We start from the raw sequence: 21995 nt of genomic DNA, 5'->3' as shown, positions 1-21995 counted from the left end.
CATTTGAAATAAATTATCTCCAAGATTGTTAAAAATTTGTCTGGTCAATAAAATTTTATATCAGATTAAATTTCGAATGTTTAGTTTCCAGTGGAGTCCGTTACACTTAAGAGCGCTAGATTCTTCTTAGTTCAGTCATTTGGTTTATGAAAGCCTTAACTGTAACATTTGATCTGAAATATGTAGTAAGTGCATTAATAACTGAGATCTGTACGCTTGTTTTGTAATGCAGGGTGATTGAAAAAGAATACCACAACTTTAAAAATGTGTAGTTAATGAAAGAAACATAATATAACCTTCTGTTATACATCATTACAAAGAGTATTTAAAAAGGTGTTTTTTACACTCAAAAACAAGTTCAGAGATGTTCAATATGGCCCCCTCCAGACACTCGAGCAATGTCAACCCGATACTCCAACTCGTTCCACACTCTCTGTAGCATATCAGGCGTAACAGTTTGGATAGCTGCTGTTATTTCTCGTTTCAAATCATCAATGGTGGCTGGGAGAGATGGCCGAAACACCATATCCTTAACATACCCCCATAAGAAAAAATCGCAGGGGGTAAGATCAGGGCTTCTTGGAGGCCAGTGATGAAGTGCTCTGTCACGGGCTGCCTGGCGGCCGATCCATCGCCTCGGGTAGTTGACGTTCAGGTAGTTACGGACAGATAAGTGCCAATGTGGTGGCGTTCCATCCTGCTGAAATATGAATTGTTGTGCTTCTTGTTCGAGCTGAGGGAACAGCTAATTCTCTAACATCTCCAGATACTGTAGTCCAGTTACAGAAGCACCTTCGAAGAAAAAGGGACCAAAAACTTTATTGGCTGACTTACCAACGTTTAATACACCACCTATCACGAGGTTTAACACCATACTTCGTTCGAAATGCACGCTGAACAACTGTCGTCGATTCACTTCTGCCGTACTCAATGACACAAAAAGCTTTCCGTTGAGCGGTCGCCATCTTAGCATCAACTGACGCTGACGCCTAGTCAACAGCGCCTCAAGCGAACAAATGTACAACTAAATGAAACTTTATAGCTCCCTTAATTCGCCGACAGATAGTGCTTAGCTCTGCATTTTGTCGTTGCAGAGTTTTAAATTCCTAAAGTTGTGGTATTCTTTTTGAATCACCCTGTATATTTACTGCTAGTGAAGGTCTGCTTTAATGCAAAGTTTTACATTGTGTAAAATCTCCTCTGTTAAAAAACGACTCTGGGAAATAAATGTATGATAAATATGAAAAAAAAGCTGGTCTAGGTATTCCGTCCTCCCCACTTCGTGGCCCATGCGTTTGCTATCCCTGCCCCATGCCCATTCCATTGGTGTTTCGCATTGGATGACACCTATGTGTTCCGATGTCGACCTTAAGGTAGCGACAATTAAGAGTGCAGTGGACCTTGGATCATCGAGACTGGACGTATTGGTGAAGACATGTCCGCAGGCTGGATGAATTATATAGTTGGTGGCCACCCGCACGGCATAGACCACCACTCAGGCCGACGGCTCTTCGAAACACACACCACGCCTCAGATACGGGACACGGGGGCCATCATTATGCTATAGGGGTCGTTCATGTGAGTTGTGGTATAATCTTAGGCAGTATGACAGCGGTGGATTACGTAACCTTCACTGCATCCTTCACGCTTAACGTCTCTTCAGTGCAGATAACATCATCCACCAGGATGACTGTCTGCGTGGTATGATGAAGTAGTGATCGAACGATTAAGTGTTGGCCACAAAACATGCTTACGAGAATCAAGCGGAATTCTCAGGCGCTAGCTTCTTGGCAACAAATCACTGGCCCGTAATTTACGGGAATTGCGTGGGCACACCTCCCTGAACCTAGCAAGGATTCCTTGAATCCATATGACGCAGAATACTGCGTCACGAATTGGGACCGACTCTGTATGAAGAAGCTTCAGTTTTTGTATTGACAGTAAATACAGCGTGATTCTTATTAACGTTTAAAAACCTCCGGAGCTACTTAGATGACACTGAGACTGGTTACATTGGGTTGAAATTGTAGGGAAATACCCCAAAAGTGGATGACAAATGCCGAAAATGTGACGTCACCAGCTGACATACCTCACCAAACGTGAATGCGGTGGAGCCTGTCGTCCTGTCGCACCTAATCAGTACCAACCAAGTCGAGTATTCACGTCGGCGTGGCTTTGCGTCCACGTGCGCGGCTTCATCGCGTGAAGCTCCGGGTTCGAGTCTTACGTCTGTCAGGCAGTATTTTTTCATTGCTTTAGACTGTTGTGAGTTTACACTCATGTACGATTTGTTATTTATTTCTTACCGTCGTCGCTCTCTCCGCTGATTTATTGCAAAAAACTAGTACGTTAAGAAACGTACCATATTGCGCCACAAATAGTTGAGGATAAGGTTCCGAAATCCGTAGCTACCCGCGCCGTGGTAAAAATTGCTGTTTTCAAGAGCGCGCCGCAGCGCGTAGTGTGAAGCAGTCGCCCTCCGTTTCTGGCGGTGATGCCGCTGTGGCAATCGCAGCTTTGGTGTCTCCCTCTGGTGGGAAAGGTTGCCTGTTCACGTGCATTTAAGGGGCGCTATGAGCTCGCCAGTCGGTCAGTCAGTCAGTCTGCGGTCAGTCTGGGTCAGTCTCTCGTCCCCAGCTTGCTAGTCTATCTCTCGTCCGAATTTGTGGGACAGTTTGTCTGTCATTCGGAGCGGTAGTAGGTCGGTCGTTCGGATCAACCTTTAAAGCCTGCAAAATGAGAGTCTTTCCACTGCGTCAGTAAGACACCTCAGCGAGTGGTCACCCGGTGGTGGCTTAGTTGCTGCATCTGAGCCTGCGCATTAGGCCGCCAGTCTACTCGAGTTTGCTCAGGCAATCGTCATTGGCGGTTGGATCCATCGGTTGGTCGGTCACGCACTGGGACACAAGATGACTTGTCCGTCTTGAGAATAAGCGCATGTGAGGTCCACACTTGAGTCCAGTGGGCCGCGGCGTATATCGAGGGGTAGTGGCTTCGCGGTCGACACGAGAGCGACAGGAGTCAATCCACGACATCAGTCAGGCCGGTGCGAGCTGCGACGCCGTGGTGTAACTGGTTCTCCGAGCGCTTCTGGACCCCTTCAGTTACCATCTTGTGGAGCTTGGCTCGGTCCTTTCCTGGTGCAGGGATGTCGTTTTGCCAGTGGGCGTGTTTCCTCTGCATGGTTGGGTCCGAGACTGTTTTTCCGCTGTCGTGTGTCTGGAAGTGAGTGGGAGACGCACCAGCAGGGCAGTCGCGACGGAGCAGCAGTCGTGGACGGAACAGCGGGCAGTCGGTCGGCTGGTGCCGACCAGTAAAGACGGGAGATCGGCGCGCCTTCCTGCGTCCGTTGAAGCGGCTGGCATCGGACGGTTCGTGAGAGCGATTTGGGGGTTCTGCGCCAGGTCTTCTCGAGAAATTGGAGTTCATTAGAAGTCAAGTGATTACTGATATGTTGTATGATTTACTCTTGTTAAATTCTACTTGTTTTCTTGGTCAGTCTCTTGTTCCCAGCTTGCTCGTCTGTCTCTCGTCCGCATTTGTTAGGCAGTTACTGTCTGTCTGTCGTTCGGGGCTGCCTCTGTCATGTTTGTCGGATTTGGTGTGTTAACGAATTTATTGCTTGGAGTGTAACGGCCCAATACCTAAAATATGTTTTGTTCTTGCCAATGATCTTGACTGGCGGTATCTGTGTACTGCAGAGCATGTTAACTTGTTTGGCCAAAATTGTATAATTTTATATAAGATTGCGTTTCATGGGCTTTTATTTAAAAGGTCATTTTAGTACGTAAAGTTGCCGCCCTTCCACCGTAAGACTTTTCTTACAAGTTAAAATCAAGTGGCACCTTCGCTGGCAAAATTAATATTTAAATTTTAGTGTTTTGTACCATGTCCATCCCTGCTAGGGGGTGCATAGTTTGTGTGCTTGTGTGAATTGTTAAAACTTTTAGTTTAAAGTAATCTGGTGTGTTGCATGTTGTTGTGAGCGGTCGTAACTACGGCCGCGTCAAAAGGGAGTGGCAAGGTTCTCAGCCCGATATCTCATACAGTCAAAAATTTGTTTCTTTCTGCCTCTGAATAAATTGTGACTTGATATTTAGAGGGCGCTTTCTGATTATAATTTTAAGTCTGTTTCTTTTAAAAAATGATTTAGGGACCATTAAAGTGAATAAATTACCATTTGTTAAAACGGAATTTGCTTATGATTTCATCAGTTACTGCCTGGTAATTACTTCCACGCTCACGTAGTGTGATTAAATGTGTTAATGTTCTTGATGAATCGCTAGTAAATAAAATATATTCTTAAGGATATTCTTCGAAAATAAATTCACGGTTCACTATCAATAAACAACGTGCGTTGTATTAGCAAATAATGTACGTAAACAGAAATGAACAAAAACAATAAAAGGGACAAAAGTAAAGAAACACAAAGTGAGAACAGTTTTTACTTGGTTATAGCGAGGATAATAATTTCGTAAGTTCTACGCTTACAGCACATCAGATTTACAAAAGGTGTTCGAAATTGGTACCGTTTGCTCGAATGGAAGTATTGCATGGCTCGATGATCGCTTCACGTCCTAGTCCAGCCGCAGCACGTGCGGCGAGATACGTCACCAGCTATCACATGTTCAACGTTTCTCATCCATTTTTGGGGTATTTCCCGACATTTGTGACCCCATCTGTCTCACATTACACTGCTTGTCTCAGCGTCATCTACGTCTCTCCGAAGGTTCTTAAGCGTTAATATGAAACACCCTCTGAAAAGTGCAGTTTCAGTGATGTAAGTGTCTCTCCTGTATGTGGTAAGAACATCTGTAGACTTAGAGGACACCACAAGTCTCGACAACTTTTAATATACTGTCTGACACAGGTGTCACCGCAGCTTTTAGTACTGTCACCTGTCTTCTGCAGCTGCAGAGCGGGTTGCACAGGGGGGCCACCTCCCGAGAGACCAGCATCGCAGACAGGCGGGCACGCCGCAGGACAGAGCGCCGGGGTCTGCCCTTAATCGCAGTCGGCGAGGGCGACAGCGGCGCTGACGACGCGGGACAGGCGGGGGGCAGGTCGGGGGCGGGCTGGGGGCAGGCTGCCGGGGGCGTGGGGCGCGGGGGCGCGGGGGCGCGCGCGCTCGATATTCCGGCCGCGTCGCCGCCTCTGGCCTGAGACTGATGAAAGTTGGCCGCCCTGACAGATTTCTGTTGCGGCCGGCTCGGCGAGGGAATGAGCGGGAAGCGGGGCAAGGCAAAAACCAGAGCGGAAGGAGGCGGAGGGCCGAGTCTGGAGGAGGCGGCGGCGAGTGGGGCGTAACGCGCTGAGCGGCGACTGCCAGGCGGTTGCTGGCAGGGGAGGGAGCGAGACTGCGGGTGACGGCTCTATGCAGTCGGCACAGGGGCCCGACCCGCACTGCGTGGAAACGAATAAGGAACTCTGCCTTTTCTGGTCACTAGCCATATGCGCATAGCCAACATGAGGTTGCAGCGCCAGAAATATGGCAAGCTACAAACGTCAAACTAGTATTAGTTGTAATACATGATCGGTTATAAAAATGATTAGCATCCAGTTGGGCCATACTATGTAGTTAGTATCAAGATCGTACTCAGGGACATACGAGCGCGTGCGTGAAAACTGACACACTTTTAAATAAAATAAACGTTATTAAGAGTACTCATATTTATTCCTCAGTTCTATATACTTATTTCCCAGCATGGTCATCCTGGCGAATAAAGCATTTCTCCCAACGAGAGACAAGTTTGGTGATGCTTCCTCTGCAGAATATTCACCCTTTCTGACGGAGCCACAACCTCACTTCCGCTTGTACCGCTTGGTAACTAAAAGAGTGAAGCCCACGACTGTTTTCTTTATACTTTGGCAATAGCTGAAAACAGAATGGGGCCAAGCTGGGGCTGCGTGGAGGACGATCGATAACAGTGAAACCAAGGCGCCACGTTGTTGCAGGTGTCGCAACGCTCGTTTGTTAACTCGCATTCTCATACTGAAGGATAAGGTGCACCATGTGTGGACGAACACTCCGAAGTCGAAAATCGCTTACAGCGTTGCATTTCTCACGCACCGTCAGAGTTACGTTACAAACCGCCAGGTTACACGCTATAATTCGGAGCCTTACAGCGTCTGGTCAAGAATGAAGATGTCGAATGTTAGTAGTGTTATTTTTTATTTAGCCGGCCGGTGTGGCCCAGCCGTTCTAGGCGCTACAGTCTGGAACCGCGCGACCGCTACGGTCGCAGGTTTGAATCCTGCCTCGGGCATGGATGTGTGTGATGTCCCTACCTTAGTTAGGTTTAAGTAGTTTAAGTTCTAGGGGTCTGATGACCTCAGAAGTTAAGTCACATAGTGCTCAGAGCCATTTGAACCATTTTTTTAATTTAAAAAGCCTTAAGAGCTTCTTCATAAAAATTTGGAGACTTTACTTACCATCTCGTCCTCGTATTATACATCAGGTTTCTTGCCGAGAATTCGCATTTGATTTTTCTTTACTTGGAGAAGCTCCTGTGATGCCTTGTGTAAGAAAGAGAAAAGTGCACTAGAACCAGTCAGAATTCGACACTGGCTGATCTGTGACCTACAAAGCCTCCGGTTAATCCTTCTGCGATACTATTACTGCTGTTGGTTGGGATTCCACCCCTGTATCTGGACATGAAATCGATGGATTCAAGAGGGCCATACTTATTGCTACATAGGGTATCAACAGTCAAATCCGACTAGCAACTGAGGTCACAGACATACGCAAATCAGCCAAAATATTACCCTCTCTGCGAGACTTGTGAGGTGTTGCTAAGTTACATAGCGTGTATCTGAGACGCTACTAATTCTATCCCTGATGGCCTACAGGGGTAGAAAACTTCCCGTAAGATGACACGATTTAAAGGACAGCAAGGTCACGCTACAGATAACAACTTACCTCATGAAACTACCAGAGGTGGCCCAGTTAAGCATGAAATTATTGCTACTGCATCTCACGTGTAATGATAATGGGCTTCATTAAATTATGAATTGAAGATGAGTGTCGCTATGACAGACTAATTTATTGCTAAAATTCATCGAGAACGTTTTATCCACTGTATCAAGAAGAGAATCAATTATTAAGCGAATAACGGGTGGAAAACAGGTACAATAGCCTTCGCAGAGGTGGGTGGATACATGTTAGAAACGATATAAAACTTTGTTGCGAATGTGGCCAGTGACTGCGGAAAAAGTTCATGAGCTCAAGGACGTTGCTAGAGAAGCATGAAAAAACCGCCTGATCACTCGTCTCAACACTTAGTGGATACAGCTGGATGGTCATGAAAATTAGGTGAGTAAAGCTTCACACTCACCTTGTCTCAGTGGGAGCAAATGTAGCCCACGGTAACCACTCTAACGACGTATGAGAGCAGACGACAGCTACAGTAGTGGATGAGAATTCTAACTTCGGCCTTGACATCAGGCCTCTGCTCTGAGTTGATCTAGCTCTGCAGCTCTTAAGATCACCCATATGGCCTAAAGCCCTCACGAGATGTCCCTTCTATGATGTTCCTGGAGCAAATGTGTTCTTACTCCCCCATATAAAATTTAACAGACGATGTGAGGTCTGACCAACAACAGGTTAATAAACATGCTGACCCATTCCCTACTAGTAGGGATGGTGCTGTGGTTCACAACGAAGAATGTATCTCATTTGGCACAGGGAAGAAGGAAAGAAAATTTCTCTCACTACGCAGTAGATTTCTAGTTACAGCGAATGGAAAGGTGTTCACACACACATGCATAGGAATTCTTCTCCGCTACTGAAATAATTGATATGAGCGATTCATAGACTGTTTCGCAAAATTCTGCATCAGCTTTCCAACTGTCCTCCGTTGGGCTTCATGGCTGGACCCATGCTTGTAGCCTCATGTTTTCTCCTGTCCTTTAGATCTTTATCTTCACTAAAAGGGATTTCTTCGCTTCACATACAGATGCTTTGACAGGCTGGTCACCCCTCCTATTCAGCCCCACTGCGCTAGGTCGGCAGACCACTCTAACCTGCATGAGCCTCTCGCTTTCAGCAGAACATCTACATAACGCAGGTACTTCCACCTACCGACTCTTGACTCTCGTGAACATTCTAAGAGCCCCAGGGTTGGTGTAATAGTAAGACTCATTCAGCTGTGCCACAAGGAAAGGAGATGGAGTTAATTACAATTACGATCATTCTCGGTTATTATTGCTTACAGATTTTATGTAGCATTAGTGATTTTGTTTGACCAGATAGTGGATTATGCACATTGGATTATTAAACAGGTTCTGTGACAGATTTTGGAAAACCATCCATGTAAAAAACAGACTGAAGGACTCCTTGTGGCTATATTAAGGGGTGGAGACGAGTGGTACATCATTACAATAACGGTAGGGGCCGTAAATGGCAGATTCTACTGATTTAGGCGACCTTTACAAAGTGCAGACTGTTTATTTTATTTATTTATTTATTTATTTATTGTTCCGTGGGACCACATTTAGGAGAAGTCTCCATGGTCATGGAACGAGTCAATACATGAAATTATAACACGATTGTAGAAACAGAATGAAATGAAATATAAGAAACATATTCAGGCGACAAGTCGTTAGTTTAAATAAAGAAAATCAAGAATGTAACACTGGAATTTGCTTAATTTTTGAGCTCTTCCAGGAGCTCCTCGACAGAATAGAAGGAGTGAGCCATGAGGAAACTCTTCAGTTTAGACTTAAAAGTGTTAGGGCTACTGCTAAGGTTTTTGAGTTCTTGTAGTATCTTATTGAAAATGGATGCAGCAGAATACTGCACTCCTTTCTGCACAAGAGTCAACGAAGTGCATTCCACATGCAGATTTGATTTCTGCCTAGTATTAACTGAGTGAAAGCTGCTAACTCTTGGGAATAAGCTAATATTGCTAACAACAAACGACATTAAAGAAAATACATACTGTGAGGGCAATGTCAAAATTCCCAGACTATTGAATAGGGGTCGACAAGAGGTTTTCGAACTTACACCACACATAGCTCGAACAGCCCGTTTTTGAGCCAAAAATACCCTTTTTGAATCAGAAGAATTACCCCAAAAAATAATACCATATGACATAAGCGTATGAAAATATGCGAAGTATACTACTTTTCGTGTTGAAATGTCACTTATTTCAGATACTGTTCTAATGGTAAATAAAGCGGCATTTAGTTTCTGAACAAGATCCTGAACATGGGCTTTCCACAACAACTTACTATCTAGCCATACGCCTAGGAACTTGAACTGTTCCGTCTCGCTTATAACATGCCCATTCTGTCTGATTAAAATGTCAGTTCTTGTTGAATTGTGAGTTAGAAACTGTAAAAACTGAGTCTTACTGTGATTTAGCATCAAATTATTTTCCACAAGCCACGAACTTATATCATGAACTACATTATTTGATAATGTTTCAATATTACACACAAGATCCTTCACTACCAAGGTGGTGTCATCAGCAAACAGAAATATTTTTGAATCACCTGTAATACTAGAAGGCATATCATTTATATAAATAAGAAACAGCAGTGGCCCCAGCACCGACCCTTGGGGAACGCCCCATTTAACAGTGCCCCATTGGGACTGAACATCATTACCACTCTCAATATTGCGGAGGATTACCTTCTGCTTTCTGTTCTTAAAGTAGGAGGCGAACCAATTGTAAGCTACTCCCCTTACTCCATAATGTTCCAACTTCTGCAGTAATATTTTGTGGTCAACACAGTCAAAAGCCTTCGTTAAATCAAAGAAAACACCTAACGTTCGCAACCTTTTATTTAATCCGTCCAAAACCTCACAGAGAAAAGAGACTATAGCATTTTCAGTTGTTAAGCCATTTCTAAAACCAAACTACATTTGACAGCAAATTATGTGAATTTAAATGCTGCAGTAACCTTGCATATACAACCTTCTCGATAACTTTAGCAAACACCGATGGCATAGAAATAGGTCTATAATTGTCAACATTATCCCTGTCTCCATTTTTATAAAGTGGCTTCACTACCGAGTACTTTAATCGGTCAGGAAACCGACCACTGCTAAAGGAAAAGTTACAGATATGGCTAAGTACTGAGCTAACATACGTGGAACAATACTTCAGTATTCTGCTAGATACCCCGTCATATCCATGAGAGTTCTTGGTCTTTAGTGATTTAATTATTAACTCAATCTCCCTCTTGTCAGTATCATGGAGGAGCATTTCAGGTAACAGTCTCGGAACACTTTTTTCTAAGAGTGCTATATGATTCCCTGTTGGGACTAGGCTTCTATTTAGTTCACCTGCTATATTCAGAAAGTGATTATTAAGTACTGTACATATATGCGACTTATCAGTAACACGTACATCCCCACTACGCACTGATTCTATATTCTCGACCTGTCTCTGCAGACCAGCCACTTCCTTTACGACTGACCATATGGTTTTAATTTTATCCTGAGACTTAGCTATTCTATCTGCATACCACGTACTTTTTGCCTTCCTAATAACTTTTTTAAGCACCTTACAATACTGTTTGTAATGGGCTGCTGCATTTAGATTGTGACTGTTTCTAACGTTTTGATATAACTGCCACTTTGTTCTACAAGATATTCTTATCCCTTTAGTCAGCCACCCAGGCTGCCTGTTTGTGCTAGTACCCTGTTTTGAACGTTCTAACGGAAAGTAACTTTCAAAGAGGCACTCAGTAATGGGCATCTCAGAAGTGGCGAAGATTATTTGCATGCTAATGTCATGACAAACTATGGTAAAAGATGGTTCAAATGGCTCTGAGAACTATGGGACTTAACATCTGTGGTCATCAGTGCCCTACAACTTAGAACTACTTAAACCTAACTAACCTAAGGACATCACACAGATCCATGCCCGAGGCAGGATTCGAACCTGCGACCGTAGCGGTCGCGCGGTTCGAGACTGAAGCGCCTACAACCGCTCGGCCACTCGGGGAGGGCAAACTGTGGCAAAAGTTTGAAGGACAATGAAAGGAGTAGATGACGATCTGGCAGATTCCACACTTCATCGCAAGACGTGGAAGTTGAAGTCTACCCTGCTCTTTAAATTAGGACATGCGGACGTCTGTGGTAGATCTGTCAATGGAATATGATATTGGTGCTGTCTCAAGTGTGTCTCTTTATTGTAGACGCTGTCAATTAGGATAGCAGAGGGCACTGGATCGTACGGATTGGACCTCTGAAAAATGGAAATTTGTTACCTGTTCAGGAGAATTACGTTGTTTCTTACAGCAGGTCTATGGAACTCTCTGTCATTCAGTTGAATGACTGTTCGAAATATGCACTGCCCCAAGTACACCGCTTGGTTGTATCAGTACTTACAGTTTCGCCCCGGCTGCCAGGTGACTTGTGGCATTAACTGAAATGAACATGACATTTGCGGAAACCTGAACGTTATTTCGAACCACATGGATCCATTCACTTTCAAGTCGTGCCCAATGGCGCTCTTCGAGTATGACAACTGTCCATGTCACAATAACACAATCGTGCTAGACTGGTTTGTCGTGCCTGAGACATAGGAACGACTGCATATGTTGCTCAGGCAGTTAACACACAGAATGTATGAAATCGATAAACCGGTCTGCACTTGACCTGGGTATCTGTGTACCACACAGAATATGGTCAAACTGATGGAAGTCAGATATGTCATACCTGGGCATTCATCACCAGCTCGAAGCGCCCTGCGCTTTCTCAACATCTAACTTTCAGGGTAACATCATCGCTGTCAACAACTGGAGGTACAAGCGATTGAACACTTTATTTTTCGGTTTCAAACAGGGCCAACTATTTAAATTTTTGCAGGTCGTGAAGAAATCCTGATGATTTCTTGAAAGCTGTAGTTACGTGTTTTCCATGTTTAGAGATCATTTACTACAATTTATTGACTTGTCACTGAAGACGAGAAATTAATATTTCTCCCGTTTAGAATTGAAAATAGGAGATATTCCCAAATTTCAGTCTCGTCTAGTCCAGACTGCCCGCCAGACACCTTTCGAATGTTGGAAGGGTTGTGGCTTACTCTTATATTGTTTGAGTGCTCTGATAATGCACATGGGTCAGTACAGACAATCTCGATATCCGTTTTCAAGTTAATTGTATTTGTACGTACCTATAATACGAGGTCGTCGACATATATGAGGTATTCATTTTACAACAGTGCTGGAGACAAGTTATTAACATAGAATGAGAAGAGTATCAGACATAATACAGAACTTTTTTGAAGCCTGGTACATCTTGTTCCATCACGACTTTATATTCACAGCTAGATGTATTGCTGGCAAGACATCAAGTACACGCGAAAATATGGTATTAAACGAGAGAAAATTTTGGCTAATAAATGTGGAAAATAACAGTATCATGGTCTTTCCTCAAATCTAGATGCCATATGATAGTCACCCCTTCTCTGCCAATGCCTATCCTCGTATTCTTATACACTCTGATGCAAAGAAATAACTTACATTGTTTGATGGTTTTTGGACTTACGTTCTTGGTAATCCGGTATTGCGCTACTTATCTAAAGGCCTTAGATAGTGTCTTATGAATAAAAATGCAGTATAAAAAGAAACCTCTGTTACTGCTCTTCTTGTGCAGTGGTTTGTTAAATGCGTGCACCACACAACTGGGATGACTCTTGTAGTCAAGTAGTGATGGAAAATATGTTTTGGTCAGTGATAAGCTGGAGTGGTATCTCTGCAAGCCACATAAAACAGACCGACTATCGTCTCCATAAAAGCACAGCATGACTATTAACACCAGAATTTCAACATCTCCGACAGATATTGATATGGTACATATAAGGGATTTTTTATTGACATTGTCAATACCAAGAGACAGAACTAATTCTGTACTGTCAATACCATGCAATAAAAACGTGCTTTCTGTTTGTAGTGGAGCGGTGGTTCTATGCCTGGATCAGTGAAGAATTAGGTCAGCTACGTCTTTCATTTTGGCTATCCCTAGGTTATGCAGAATTCTCGTAGCACAATGGCTAAGCTGCATGGGTCATGAAGATGTTTCTGCTGAAAGCCATAGTGTCCGCCAGGTAAATGTGGGGAAGAGAGTGGTCTGCTGCTTGACCAAAGCTACAGCGACTAGTGATAGTGACAAGATGATCAAGAAACATGCATAACATGTTTCAGTATGTTTCGAAACTATACTTTCAAGTCTTTAACAGGAGAAAGAACTTATAATAATATTTCTTTGTAACAGACCTTCCGGATTTAAATTGAAGCATATGGTGCCTTCTAACAATCGGAACACTAGCATCACACAGAAAAGACTCACAACAGAAGTGATATATCTGCTGTGAAATAAAATGAGTAATCTGTGTGGATAAGAGTTCTACATGTGATGCATCAACTCATGATGTATATTTGATTATGCATTATGTCGAATTACCACGAAATAAATCTTTAAAATTACTTACTTAGACTTTAAATGCATTGATTTATCTGATGAACGAGGTATAACAAACCCCTTCCTTGAGCATAAATGATGGATGAGGCACAACCAATCGCTTCGTTGAATAAAAGTACATGGCATGGTTTTACTGACAAACTTACTTAATAATGCACCAATATCTCGCGCAAAAGATCGAAAAAGTGAGAAGAAATCTTGCACCATTAACAAATGAGCTGCGACGGCCAACGCCACATGCCAGCAACGCCACATGCAGGCATCCAGTTTGTGGCGTGGCAGCTTTCCACAAAACCTGTCACATAACATGTTTAATAATGTGGTATGGAAACCTGATTCACAAGCCAAATCAAATCACTGTCTCCTTTACCTGTGGTGCAGAGAAGGAGTCTTGTAATTCCATCTCGCTTACGGATTTTACTAGGTTTGCGAAAGTGAAGAGTCACCAGGGGGAACCAGCTTGTAAGCGTCCGATTTTCCAGAGTGGAGTCATATTAAGGACTGACGTTGAGTTTCCCTGAGGTCAGTGGCAGCCGCAACGCTTTGATTAGTGCCGCTAGTTTGCTTCTCACTTTCAAAAACTTATGGGGCGAGATGTTGTTGTTGTGGTCTTCAGTCCGAAGACTGGTTTGATGCAGCTCTCCCTGCTACTCTATCCTGGGCAAGCTTCTTCATCTCCTAGTACCTACTGCAACCTACATCCTTTTGAATCTGCTTAGAGTATTCATCTCTTGGTCTCCCTCTTCGATTTTTACCCTCCGCGCCGCCCTCCAATACTAAATTGGTGATCCCTTGATGCCTCAGAATATGTCCTACCAACCGATCTCTTCTTCTAGTCAAGTTATGCCACAAATTTCTCTTCTCCACAAATCTATTGAATACCTCCTCATTAGTTATGTGATCTACCCATCTAAACTTCAGCATTCTTCTGTAGCACCACATTTCGAAAGCTTCTATTCTCTTCTTGTCCAAACTATTTATCGTCCATGTTTCGCTTCCATACATGGCTACACTCCATACAAATAATTTCACAAAAGACTTCCTGAAACTTAAATCTATACTCGATGTTCAAAAATTTCTCTTCTTCAGAAACGATTTTCTTGCCATTGCCAGTCTACATTTTATATCCTCTCTACTTCGACCATCATCAGTTATTTTTCTCCCCAAATAGCAAAACTCATTTACTACTTTAAGCCTCTCATTTCCTAATCTGATCCCGCAGCAACCCCCGATTCAATTCGACTAAATTCCTTAGCAATCTTGCCCCTAGTGATATACGCCTCTACATCCTTACATCGAGATAATGTTGCAAAAACAAGTAAGTTTATCAGTGAAGTCATGTCATTCATTTATGTTCAAGGATGAGACGGAAAACGTCTCCCAACAGTTTTCTGTGCCTGGATAATCAGACACATCAATGCAATTAAAGTCTATGAAGTGCTACGCTACCCAGCGATTGTCTCCTTGTAGTGGCGCTCTCACTAGCAACCCATACGAGCAAACCATTGGTGGCTATACCTGCTGTTGGGCACATCTAGGGTAACTGGAGCCTGCACGACTGTATTTAAAAATAATAGCGCGGTGTATTCGGAGGAGGAGATCAGTGTTTAGCGTCCCGTCGACACAGGGGTCGTTAGAGAGGGAGCACAAGCTCGGGTTAGGGAAAGATGGAGAAGGAAATCGGGCGTACCCTTTCAAAGGAACCATCCCAACACTTACCTTAACCGATTTAGAGAAATCAGTGGAAACCGAAATCAGGAAGGCCGCACGCGGGTTTCAACCATCGTCGTCCCAAATGCGGGTTCAGTGTGCTAACAACTACGACACCTCGCTCGGTTTATGTAGTTATATGGTCGAGCCACATACGTCTGCTCTCACGTGCAGCAGAAAACTCGCTGCAAATAATGATGTGTAGCCGTGCACCTGCAGTCAAATACTGTATGTATTGACTATAACTGCAAATTAACATATACACAGAAATTTAAAATAAATGAGAAATGAATAATTTAATAAAAAAAGAGTTATACAATAAACTCTGTATTTGATGTAGACAACAGTGAATTATGTTGCACAATGTTTATTCGTAAAAGTCTATCTGAACTATTGAAAGTGGTCCTATGATATACAGTTTAAACACAATATCAAATGCAGGAAAATTGTGCTGGGACCATAACGGGATTAATAACAGAATCCCCAAGCAAAGCAGTTACCAAAGACGCGCAGAAACTAGATCCATTTCGGGATCACAGTACACAAAATACACAGCAGCCATATAATTAGAAAGGGAGGCTAAACCATGTCAAACCAATCAGATGATTTAAATAACAACATGTTAATTAGCAGTTATCGGCTTCTCTCAAAGGTCGCCCGAGATAACGAGCATTACTCAAGTACGCGCAGTTTGCAAGGCACTACACTTGTATAACTTGTCGCAATTGGAGTTACAACAACGCTGTTCCACTGCTAAATGTAAGCGACCACTCTGAAGCTCCTCGCCGGGTATTAAAGGAGAGACGCAAACAGTCAGCTTGTGGTCGCGTGCCGGCACGTAGAGTAGAACAGTGGCAAAGGCGGCCGCGGTGGTGGAAGCCCCACTTCGAGCGATACCACCACGTATTGCGGAACGCGCTCGTCGTCAAAGCACAGCGGCCAAACCTAGGCCCGTCAGGTACTCCACATGTCCCCCGAGTTTTCCATCTAGGCCCCACCTGGCTCCTCGGAGGGATTGTTTACAGATAGACAGAGCTCGCCAGAGACCTCTTAGAAGACGCCAGTTGACGCCCCTTAGCCCAAGATAAGCGTGCACGAAAGACTGGCGCGATATGTCGATTCGTGACACTGCTGAGTGTGACTGTGATACCGACGCCAGTTTTCTTCCTGCGATTCCTCTTTCTTCACGTAGAGATGGTTGCCACTTCTTCTTCCTCCAGACGTGGTTGACCGTACTGGAAGTGTCTGCAGTTGTTAATCCTGTGTCATATGCTAGTGGATTACTTCCGTACACTTCCACCAACTCAACATGGATGCTTACAGTGTAGGTCTCCTTCAAATTCAGCAGACGAATTATTGCACGATGCTCCGCAATATGAATGGTGTGCACCGGTCTGTATTAACCCTCCTAGACACATGCTATAGTAACGGTGCTACGGTTATATCGAAGGGTACCAGCAATGGAGGCATTCATCTGCAGCAAGAAAAAAAAATAATTATGCAGTTTTAGTTTTTCTAAGTTGTAATTTATACTTCTTGAGTACTTTTCTTATACTGGAAGTTGATTGATGATAAACCAAGCTCTTATTTTATCCATCATGGTTTGAGAACATTGCGACTGTTTCCTTAAATATCTCTTAAGGAGAAGCTATAACCAGTCACTCTATTCGAACGAGTCATCTACTTCACTGTAAAAAGTTTCAGTCTGAAAATATGCCAGATGGCAGCGAGGATTCCTCATACAGATCCCTCAGTGTAACAAAAAAATGGTTCAAATGGCTCTGAGCACTATGGGACTCAACTGCTGAGGTCATTAGTCCCCTAGAACTTAGAACTAGTTAAACCTAACTAACCTAAGGACAACACAAACATCCATGCCCGAGGCAGGATTCGAACCTGCGACCGTAGCGGTCTTGCGGTTCCAGACTGCAGCGCCTTTAACCGCACGGCCACTTCGGCCGGCTCAGTGTAACAGAATAGTGGTGTGGTTTACGAAAGCAGTAAGATTATAAATAAGGTATTTACGTTTGTTTACTTGAGGACATGTTTTGCTTTACACCTGACGGAGAATTGCATCACTGCTGTGTGACAAGCAGAGGGTGAACTAGATTGAAGATAAACTACGATGTTTTTGCGTGTCATGTCATGTATCTAACGATAGGATTGCTGCACCAAAGAACTGGGCTTACTTCTACAGCTATGACGCACATTACTGCAAAGTCTTGTTTCAGCCTAGATCGTGATGGAAGCTATACATTTGACTCTTAATCAATTGAGGCAACGACCAATGGAAGTCTTTTCCATTCTTATTGATTTTTGGCTCTTCTCTCTGATAAACTAAGTAAGCTATTTATGAAGCAAATAAACACACAAAAAATACAGAAGTGGTATTTTTAAACCCAACTACTCAGTGTGAGCCAGAGTTTGGATTGTTTAACTACGCGAGAGTTTTAGCATTAAATGCAGACAGCACATTGATTTGCTCATGCTAAGCAACTTACTTAAATCAAATTTTGCTCCTCACACAGCTCAACATGAACATACAAGAACAGCATTGAAAAAACCTATGAAATACTACATTTTGCAAGGAAACTCGTAGTACAGACGCAAGCAGGCACGTTGACAACAGTCATGACAGCATCCAGAATGATCAAGTAGAGTTAGGAAACCAAATGTGCCTACAAAATTTCATCAAATTTGTTCATTGTGGTGCTGATAGAGCGAATATACATACTGCCATAGTTAGTTGGACTATCAGAGAGAATAAACAAACATTACTGAAAGAAACTAAATGTACGAAATATTCATTGCACTTGACACAAGCTTTAAAAGTCGAATATGTAGGTTCCATTACGATGTAGGTTGAGAGCAAAAAACTTTCGAGTAACGTACGCCATACCTATAGAAGTATTCCGTTTTCGTACCTTCATGTTTATTGGTACACCCATGAAATCACTAGCTGACGTGAGATCAAACTTAAACACTTGTCTGCCACCTTACGTTTAGTCATTCTCGTGTTCAGCGGGTAGCATATCACTGATGCGGATCGCTATGCCGTAATGTATAAAGTAAAACTCGGGATCAAGTAAATAATAGGTAAAGACATTTTATATGAAACAAGAAACTCATACTTACTCCGTTACATCACAAGATATAAATATGAAATCAGAACCTGAAATTGTTGCCGCTATGTGATGATGGCCTCGGGCTTGATCATTACAAAAATAACTAAAAGAGATAAAATAAAATAAATAAAAAAGAGTAAATGGACTGGTTGCAGTTTATTCGTCAGTGATACATAAGCTATTATCCAACTAAGAAATAGGATAAAGATGGAAAACAAATTGTCATTTTCTATGGATCGTAAAGCAGTACATTTCACAAAACGACCGCTACTTGTGTGCGGGTTATAAGAAGAGATTTAGCGTCGTAAGAATCGGGAAACATTCTGTGTGACCGTGCGGGCAGTGCCCCTGCGTCGTCGGCAACCCGCGCTGCTCAGTATTCCGGCGGGTGGCCGCCCAGGCGGCGCTGGCGGCGGCGGCTCGTGAATAACAAGTGCCGGCCGCTGGCCGGGAGGCCGCGCCACCCCGCGGCACCTCTGCCTAATTATTGTCGCCAACTGGCCGGCGCTGGAGCGCCGTCGCCGTCGCCGGCGTCGCCTTGCTTACGGCCGCTGCATTCACCATGGCGCCGTCCTAGGCCTGCGGCTGTCCGTGCCGGCCGGGATCTCCCTGCACGACTAATGGAATCTATTGTTCCGGCTTCTTTCACTCCGGCCCGAGCCACGCGGGAGAGTGGGTAACCGTACCCTTTTGTTGGATGTAAGGGTCGAGGGTGCGAACAACAACGGCCGAGGGACAACGAAATAAAGTTTCGCTACGTCCCACCGTCCCTATTCAGCGGGATCAGGGTACCAAATTACAGCACATGCCCCCTTTTGTATCGAAAGATTTACTTCACTGAGGAGTGCATGTTGTCGCAGCCACCTAGCTCCTCTTCGGTGCGAAATGACCGTGAGTACTGACGCAGAACTAACCGGTTCGTTAGTGTAAACGAATGGAGGTGAATTCCGAAAAACCTTCGGCATTTCTGCAATACTGACAGAATGTGTCGCACTGTAAAGGACCAATACTTTATTTATCAAACGTATCAGTAGTTTTCATAGCAGTCCGGAACCGTGGGACTGCTACGGTCGCAGGTTCGAATCCTGCCTCGGGCATGGATGTGTGTGATGTCCTTAGGTTAGTTAGGTTTAATTAGTTCTAAGTTCTAGGGGACTGATGACCTAAGATGTTAAGTCCCATAGTGCTCAGAGCCATTTTAACCATAGTAGTTTTCATAGTTCAACTGATAAAACTTTCATTCGTAGCGGATGTCCTGACGTCCATCAACGACATCCGTGAAAGGACTGGCTGCCCGCTGCATACACGAAAACACTTTTATTCGCTCTGGCATAGATGGATAACACTTCTACTAGGAATTACACTGAGGTGACAAAGGTCAAGAGACGGTGATATGAACGTATACAGATTGTGTACACAAGGTGTAAAAGGGCAGTACAGTGACTGAGCTGTAATTAATTTTCAGGTGATTTCTGTGAAAAGGTTTCCGACGTGGTTATGGCCGCACGACGGCAACTAATAGACTTTGAACGGGGAATCGTGGTTGGAGCTAGGCGAATGTGACGTTCCATTTCGGAAGTGGTGAGGGAATTCAATATTCGGAGCTCCACGGTGTCAAGAGTGTGGCGAGAGCACCACATTTTAGGCATTGTCTCTCACCATGGGCAACGTAGTGATCGACGGCGTGCGTGAAGTAATCGCAGAAATCAATGCGGGATGTACGACGAACGTGCAGCGCGGAGAAATTTGGTTTTAATGGGTCTGGCAGCAGACAAACAACGCAAGTGTGTAAACGCGTGCAGGGCCTCCCTGTGCTCGTGACCATATCGATTGGACCAAAACCGTGGTCAGGTGAGGTGAATCTTGATTTTAGTTGCTAAGAGCTGACGGGAGGGTTCGAGCGTGGAACAAACCCCATGAATCCATAAACCCAACTTGTTAACTAGGCACTGTGGAAGCTGGTAGTGGCTTCATAATGGTCTGTATACATGGAGCGCACTGGGTCCTCTGATCCAACTGATCCGATCATAGACTGGAAATGGTTATGTTCGGCTACTTGAGACCATTTTCAGCCATTCATAGACTTGATGTTCCCAAATCACGGTGGAATTTTTAAAGATGGCAAATGCCCATGTCACAGGGCCAAATTTGTTCGCGATTGGTTTGAAGAACTTTCTGGACAATTTGAACCAATAATTTGGCCACCCGAATCGCCCATGAATACCATCTAATATTTATGGGGCTTATCAAGAGTTTCGTTGGTGTACAAATGCCTGCACCAACAATATATTATCAAATTTATCAATTATTATGGACGGCTTTGGAGGTCAGATGACTTAGTATTTCTATAGAGGACTTCCAAAGACTTGTTGAGTCCATGCTACGTCGAGTTGCTGCTCCACGTCAGGCAAAAGGAGGTCCGACACGGTATTTGGAGGCATCCCCTCAGTGCATATTCTGAAGCACATGCTGTATCAGTTTATTAATACTGCTGGCTGGATTCTGGCGTGAAAGAATATGTCTTCTCATTACATCCGTCACGTTACTTATGGGAGACAAATCAGTGGATCTGGCAGGCCACTCAAGAATTTGTACGTTTCCCACGGTGTATGTGGTGTGAAATGCGCTGTGGACTCTTGCCTTATCCACATGTAACATGGAATTTTATACCCTGGACAGCCGCGCGGGGTAGCCGTGCGGTCTAGGGGCACCTTGCCACAGTTCGCGCGGCTCCCTCCGTCGGAGGTTCGAGTCCTCCCTCGGGCAAGGGTGTGTGTGTTGCCCTTAGCCTAAGTTAGGTTAAGTAGCGTGTAAGCCTAGGGACCGAAGACCTCAGCAGTTTGGTCCCACAGGAACTTACCACAAATTTCCAAAGTAACCGGGACATGGAGGATGTGACAACATTTTTACCGTTACTGCTGTATACTGAAGGACATCCAGCCTCTATTCAACACTTACCAAGTCAGATCACATCCGAAAGTTCAAGACACACGGAAAATCAGTGCTTCCTGTGACTTTTCGTCGGGACATCCACGTGCACGTTGGCGTAAATTTGATCGGGGTGAAAGTCTTCGCTGAACACCAGGGAATGACACTGAATGTCCGAGTTAATTCTGAGTCTACACCATGCAAGCATCTGTGGTCATTGGTGTGGTGTCAGCGGTAAACGGCGCTTGACAACCTGATATCACAACCTAGCTTCTAGGAATTTCTTTCTGGCTGTTCGTTATGACACTCCGACTGTGATTCATGACCGGATTTCAGCCGTCACGCGTCTGACGTAGGAGCCAGTGAAAAAATCCTATGGTACTTTCGTAGTTCAGTCCTTGTGCAACGACATGTGCTTACTCACCTTGCTACGTTATGCTGTAGTTCTGCGGCTCTCTCTCGACCATTCGCTCTGCTCTGCAGTCTATGCGATCTGATATCCATCGTGCCAATGATTCGATCTTCTTCAAGGTCCAAAACATTCATTTTATTTTCAAAATTTGTTGCATCCCGCAACACCCCCTCCCCCCACCCTCCCCTCCTTCAACAACATCTACCAATAAGACGATCTTGAAGACTTCAGGTGCAATGCTAACAACGACATGTAGTTTTATCCTCATCTACGACTTTACAGCCACAATATTAGCAGTAGACGTTTCTAGTTACTGGTATAACGATGATTTCCTTTGGTGAAACAAATATTGCTTACTAAAAAACTAAAAATTAAACTCCGTCCA

The 21995-nt window shown here is 44.0% G+C and overlaps 1 protein-coding gene across 1 annotated transcript; it reads right to left on the bottom strand.

Moving 5' to 3' along the window:
- Nucleotides 1-4820: 4820 nt before the first annotated feature.
- LOC126195170 (uncharacterized) lies at nt 4821-18834 on the bottom strand. Its single transcript, XM_049933682.1, has 2 exons — nt 18769-18834; nt 4821-5372 (listed from the first exon to the last, which is right to left on the bottom strand). The coding sequence occupies exons 1-2, from the start codon at nt 18832-18834 to the stop codon at nt 4821-4823; spliced, it is 618 nt and encodes a 205-aa protein (XP_049789639.1).
- Between the last annotated feature and the right edge of the window lie 3161 nt (nt 18835-21995).

The sequence above is a fragment of the Schistocerca nitens genome, chromosome 7 (assembly GCF_023898315.1).
Source record: "Schistocerca nitens isolate TAMUIC-IGC-003100 chromosome 7, iqSchNite1.1, whole genome shotgun sequence".
Taxonomy (NCBI): Eukaryota; Metazoa; Arthropoda; class Insecta; order Orthoptera; family Acrididae; genus Schistocerca; species Schistocerca nitens.
Note: the sequence above shows the minus strand (reverse complement) of the source record. Positions and strands in the feature narration are given on the sequence as shown.

What these genes read in the sequence shown, in the direction of transcription:
- LOC126195170 (XM_049933682.1), bottom strand. Translation starts at nt 18,834, where the DNA reads ATGGTGAATGCAGCGGCCGTAAGCAAGGCGACGCCGGCGACGGCGACG. An exon ending in CGGCGCTCCAGCGCCGGCCA is followed by an intron (nt 5,373 to 18,768) that starts GTTGGCGACAAT and finishes CCGACTGCATAG; the next exon opens with AGCCGTCACCCGCAGTCTCG.